At 38.3% G+C, this 6,629-nt stretch overlaps 1 protein-coding gene across 1 annotated transcript; it reads right to left on the bottom strand.

The window, feature by feature from the left end:
- Positions 1 to 748: 748 nt before the first annotated feature.
- On the bottom strand, positions 749 to 6,195 carry LOC115795598 (pancreatic alpha-amylase-like). The gene is made up of 9 exons (XM_030751577.1): positions 5,983 to 6,195; positions 5,448 to 5,594; positions 4,993 to 5,190; positions 4,021 to 4,251; positions 3,521 to 3,654; positions 2,034 to 2,256; positions 1,827 to 1,948; positions 1,601 to 1,726; positions 749 to 991 (listed from the first exon to the last, which is right to left on the bottom strand). The coding sequence occupies exons 1-9, from the start codon at positions 6,148 to 6,150 to the stop codon at positions 802 to 804; spliced, it is 1,539 nt and encodes a 512-aa protein (XP_030607437.1). The 5' UTR covers positions 6,151 to 6,195; the 3' UTR covers positions 749 to 801.
- Positions 6,196 to 6,629: the final 434 nt, after the last annotated feature.

Below are 6,629 nucleotides of genomic sequence, written 5' to 3' on the forward strand. Positions count from 1 at the left end.
GGCACAATGGCACAACAGCACTAAAAAAAAAAGGCACTTCTGAGATGACACCACCAAACACTTCAGATCACACTTCAACAGAACCAAATAAACTGCTGATAAAGTTAACTGAAAACACAAATTTAGCCTTAACAGTTTAGACAAGTCCGTGTTTAATATGTTTCTCCCCATTATTGATCGATGAGATCTGCAATGAGGGTGAGGACTCTTGGGTTCACTGGCAGTTGCAGTTGCTTCTTGTTTTTCTTTGTTTCAACTTTTGTGTCCTTCTCTGGGTTTATATTGAAAAAACACCTTTGTGAACACAAGAAATCATAATCAACTACTATAAAAATGGTCTTAAAAAGCTCTAGTTGGGCTTCTTCACAATCCAGTGGCATTTGCTACTCCATAGGAATGTAATAGATCCTCCAAGTTTGACTAATCAGCTCTTTTCTAATGGTGAGAATGAGTGTCTTTCCAAAATGATATAAAAAGTATTATTGCTCTGTCAATGTAACTGTTCACATCACTGCAATTAGCAAGCAGGCATGGCCTTTAGCATTTACCATTTGAGAGATAATTAGCATTAGTTTGCTAATGCTAACACCCCACACCCCCCCCCCCCCCCCCCCCCTCTTCCCAACACACCGGGCTGATATATTTTTCTGGCTAGAACCGTGTGAAGTCATGTGATTGTTGTGTGTTCAATCAGTCAGTTAGTTAAATGTACACTAAATAAATATGGCAAAAAATTACAAAACGAACATTTCCGATTTTAAAATGAGGCTTTATTTGAATTTAAATTTGTAAATTGTAGATTTACAACTTAGAATCAGCATGGATAGCAACGAAGGGGTCCTCCTCACTGTTACTGATCGCAAAGTGTGCACGGCCATCACTACCAACTGTGATCTGCTTCCCAGTGCAACTGCTTCCTTCCTTCTGACCAGAAATGACGTCACAGTAGGTGCCAGCGGGCATGCCTGTATTCAAGGTGACATCCAGATTCCTGGAATGGAAAATACAGATAAGCCTAATTTTAAAGCCACAAACAGTGTCACAATTAAACTGTATTTCCTTTTTGGTATCTGTTTTCCACACAATATAAAAAATTTAAAGCAATATAATAACACTTGGTCAGATGAAGCCATAACTAACTATTCTTCTCAGTTAGTTAGTGTAAAAAGTGTTTCACTGACCTTGTCTAACAGCAAACAATAGCAAAAATACATTTCTGACCTCAAACATTTAGTTTGTAGCATTTCAATATGTCATTGCAATTTGGAATTGCGTTATTTACAAATTATATACTATTTATAAAATGTTTTTTGTAAACTAATGGGACATGTTTATAAATATTTTCCAAGTTTTGAGTAATGGAAAAAAATGAAAACAGAATAAATACTTGGAAAAAGTAAAGGAAAATGTTATTTTTATTTTTTTATTTTAGAGCAACTTCAAAGTGGAAATTGTAAATGTTATTGATGGATAATGTTCATATTAGCTATATTTTGATATGTGTAAACAGTCTGTCGCACACATTTAAGCTACTCCTTTCCTTAGATGGGTGAAATAGGAAGCAGTCACACACAAAGTCCCTTTAGAGCAAAATCCTTACCAGTCGTCATTGTTAAAGATGATGAAACCACGATTCCCACGTCCAAAGGCAACCTGGTTGCTCCCGTTGTCCCACCAGTTGGAGTGAGGCTGCCCATTGACCACATTACGGAAAATGACCATGTTCCTAGACAGGAGAGTTTTTTGTGATCCATCTCACAAGGCAGAACTGGGTTTTGTGTGTAAGGTCAGGTGTGTGTACTCTCTTATGATTTCTGAGGACTTACGTGATCTGACGCCACCTATGCTCACAAACCCATCCATCTCCACATGTCTGGTCAGAGTTGATAGGAACAGGCTTGGTTGATCCATCACTATTGCTGGGAGGTCCAATCCAGTCATTCTGATCCTGAAACACATGGATAAATAGAATCAACAAAAAAAGTGTCTGATACACACTAAATATTGTCTTTTTTTCTTAAGAGAGCACATACTTGTCCATTTACGATGTTGCGGTCCCAGCGATAGCTAGACATGACCCTGGTTACACCATAAGGGTGGGCCAGCATGTAACCGACAGCCATCTTGTAGAGTCTAGGGTCCCAGAATGTAAGGATGGATGCACCCCCAGCACCATGGCCTCTCTGGTTGTCGTGGTTGTCAGTGAAAACAAGAGCATTGCCACTAGCCATGAAACCCCATCCTTCTCCCCAGTTCCTAAACACAGCAAAACAAATAGTTATTAGCTCAGAACGTCTTGGACTGGTTGCACCAGCTGATCTTTACTGCTAAGTCTTTGTTAAGACCAGTACATAGAATAGACTTTTTAATGGTTGCGCTAACCGCACTTAAGTAACATGTGGTAGCTTGCTAATTTGTTAATTCTGATTAACAGCAATCATGGAGGAGCAATACAAAAAAAGGAAAAAGCCGTTCTCTAACTCTCCAACTTAATTTGATAATAAAAACAGAAGCCTACTGGGAATTATAGAGATCATTGTCACATGGACTCCCTCACTTCAGAAAAACAAAAAGTATGGAAAGAAAGAAAGAAAGAAAGAAAGAAAGAAAGAAAGAAAGAAAGAAAGAAAGAAAGAAAGAAAGAAAGAAAGAAAATGTCAACAAACAAACATAATAGTTATGAATTTTTGTATACATGATTCACCACATGACAGTACTGGTTTCATTGGCAAGCCAGCTGGTGGGTTATAGTTTGACATAAATTGAGAGTCACTTGAAGTAAATGTGTCCTACTCAAAACCTCTCATTTATGTTTGGCAAATTCTTTTTGTCCCTCCCATCTAAAATTCTCCTTCTTGTAAAGTCAACACATGATGGATGTTTGCAACATTACTGGGGGCTGTACAGAAATGATTTTTGACTTTATGCCAATATAGACATAAGATTTGCACTTGGTTGTAGCAAGAAGAAGAATTATGCCTGGATGGTAGAACTAATAAGTTCAATTCAATTTTATCTACATGGCGCCTAATCACAACTGTCACCTCAAGGCACTTTATATTATAAGGCAGGGATCCTCAAATCCAGGCCTCGAGGTCCGGTGTCCTGCAGGTTTTAGATGTGACCCTGATCCAACACACCCGATTCAAATGGGTGAATTACCTCCTCAGTATGCAGTCAAGTTCTCCAGAGTCCTGCTAATGACTTCTATATTTGACTCAGGTGTGTTGGATCAGGGATACATCTAAAACCTGCAGGACACCGGACCTCAAGGCCTGGATTTGAGGATCCCTGTTATAAGGTAAAGACCTTACAATAATTACAGAGAATAACACAACAGTCAAAACGACCCCCATAAGCAAGCACTTGGCAACAGTGGGAAGGAAAAACTCCCTTTTAACAGAAAGAAACCTCTGTCAGAACTAACTTAGCTTATCTAATCTATAGTTATAACTAAATAACCTTTTGTGTTAAACTGTGTAATGCTTCATTTAGGTACACCAGCAGAAAAAAAACATACTTGGTGTAGGAGAGCTTCTCATTGTTCCATCTTCTGAAGATAGTTCCCAGTTTGGCACCATATTTAAACTCAGTCACTCTTCCAAGGCTGACGTACTCGCTAGCTGTAATGGGCTCACCTCCCAGATCAATAACCTACAGCAAAAAGACCACAAATCAGACCCCAGGTAACGGATTCAGCTCAAAATCCGTCTGTAAACTAGGAAGTGTTTAATAAACCATATCACAAAGATATTTGCAGCTGCAGCATGAAAAACCTTGTATATGCTGTTAAACTCGTGTCTCTTAGTAACAAAAACATGCTACTATTTCTAGGTGACATCTGGTACAGATTTTTCAGCTGCACAATTTAAGCTTCGATGTTTTATACCATTATTTGCTTTTCTGTTGCTTACCAAATAACAATGATCACATATTCTCTCAGAATGCTTTTATTCATATATGCTTCTATTTCGTCATGGCTGATGGCTGCTCTAGACGCAGTTTGACCAGAAAACCTACCTCCTGAAAGACGAAGGGTCTGGAGCCACTGGGGAACCATTGGGTGTTAAGGTCGTTGAGACGACCATAGACAGCATTCAGATCACCAGGCCACATGTGCTTGCAGGCATCCACTCTGAATCCAGCCACACCCATGCCAATCAGCTTGTTCATGTAGTCGCTCACTTTGCCCCTAACGTAATCTTTCTCCAGGGCGAGATCCAGCAGACCCACCAGACGGCAGTCACGTACCTGAAGCAGTTAATATTTATTAACACTGTGGAGCTAATAGGCAAACATGATATACTGTACATGCAGATATTGTTTACACAAATTTTTACTCCTGTTTAGTTTAAAGTACTAATGAAAAAAAATACTGGACTGCTAAAAAGTTTAAGAATCAAATGCTGGACTTGAATTGATATATGACTACCAAAAGTATTACAGAATGTATAGTTAAACCACTTACAAATATCAAAATTTACCTTAATGTTAGATATAAGTAGCTACAAAGAAATAAAGATTTCTCTAATTTACAGTAAGGAAGGTTTCCTGTAGAGTACCACAAGTTTCACTGCTGGTACCTAATCTGTTAGCATTGTTTGTTTTGTTTGTTTATTTGTTTTTAATTACACAATTTATATTCTCTAGGAAAGGGGGCAGCTCCTGAATGGAAGGGAAATGATAGTTTAAAAAAAAAATGGGTGTTACATTTTGACAAAATCGTAACAAAATAAAGTTTGTAATATTTGATAATAGGCATATAAAGATAAAGTCAAAATTATGCTGAAATAGAAAGAGTATATGAAGATGCATGGGCAAGACAACTGACCACAAAATATGTGTTCTGGATGACACATCTTAACAATGTAAATACAAAAAATTTTAAAGCTATTGCAATATTGCAATATAGGAATCAGTGTGACCATCTCAAACAGTTTGAGCTAGTTTGAGCTCAAACAATGTTCTGACATTGTTTCTGACATTTCTTACCTGATATATGTCACCATAGTTCTCAATTTCGCCACTGCCAGTCTTGCATTTTTGGTCATTGAAGTCCAATTTGGAAAAAGGGACACTGGGGAACTCTTCACTGCCAGCATTAAACCAGTTTCCACATGAAGAGTGGGTTCCTGATCCACCACCAGATCCACACATGTGGTTGATCACAGCATCCACATAGATGTTAACCTGTTGGAAACATAGATTATTGAGGGTGCAGCTCACAAAATCTAATTCTACAAATCAATTTTGTAGATTTTCTTTGCACACTAAGTTCAAATACAACTAATTTGTTAAATTGTTGGGCTTCATTATTTTGTCCTAAACTGCCAGGCATGGTTGATATAATGTTATTACAAAAAGTGTAGCAAAAAAAATTGGTAATAACATGAGGGTGCAGAAATCCATAAGGCTTATCACTAAATAACAGCTATAATTTTGTTTACCCCAACGTTGTTGCATCGTGTGATCATGTCCTTCAGTTCTGCCTCACTGCCAGATCTCGAACAGAGGTCGTAGCTGATTGGCTGGTATCTCTGCCACCATGGCCTCCAGGGACTGTTCACCAGAATGTGATCATTTGGAGGAGAAATCTGAGGAGCACAGAGTAAATAAATCACACATGTTCTCATTTTATTAAAAGCAATTATCTAGGTCAAAGATTGTGTTAAATAGGTTATACTGATTCTACTATTGGGGGGCACACTCAAGTGATACACACAGTTGCCAACACAAAAAGCGCTCTTGACCCTTTTAAAGTTTGAAACAATAACCCTTGGCTATGTCATTTAATCTGGCCTGTGTGTGTGAGCTACAGGTTTGTGCTTAAGGACACAAATAGCTTTTTTTTTTTCTTGTGTTATAGTACTTCTTTAAGACAAAATATGTCAAAAAATTTACTGTCATTTTGAAATGAAAGCAGCAAAACAAAGGATTATCTTCCTTCCCTAGAAGCTACACACAGTATTCAGCTATACATACCTGAACTCCACCAAAGCCTTTGGGACCCAGGAAACGTTCACACTCTTGAGCAATGTCAGCCCAGCGCCACTCAAACAGATGGACAATGGCTGTCCTTCCATTTGTAAAGTGGGGGTTGTGCTGGGCAAGGCCAAGCCCGAACAGAGCCACCAAAATGAGCAACTTCATGCTTTCGCTGGATGAGAAAACAAAAACCAGTCACACTCTGCCACAGTGTAGTCACAGTATTTATACAAACTTTTCCTCTGCTTGGCCAATGAGAGACTGGCGTATATCAGCGTGGAAACCGAACAGGTGCATTTTTGTCACAGTTTCCTGCTTTTTTTTTTTTAAATGAGCAGAATGCCAAAAAAAAAACTTGGAAAGACAAAAACATAGGGTTCACAGAACATCCCAAACATAAAAAATAAGAAACTCCGATGTGCCAAAGAATATGATCCCTGCAATGTATGTGTTGCACTAAATTTAAACTTCTTTCCAAATCAGCACAAACTTAACACTTGTGTGATGTTCGAGTCTGTTGGACTCATTTTCAATGTTTACCAAAAAAATAAGGATAATTATTTCAACCCCATATTCCTTGCCGTTGGCTCATTTTCTGTAAAGAACAAATGAAACTAGAAGCACTCAGAGAGCGCAAACCTCCG

Source organism: Archocentrus centrarchus, chromosome 17 (assembly GCF_007364275.1).
Source record: "Archocentrus centrarchus isolate MPI-CPG fArcCen1 chromosome 17, fArcCen1, whole genome shotgun sequence".
Classification (NCBI taxonomy): domain Eukaryota; kingdom Metazoa; phylum Chordata; class Actinopteri; order Cichliformes; family Cichlidae; genus Archocentrus; species Archocentrus centrarchus.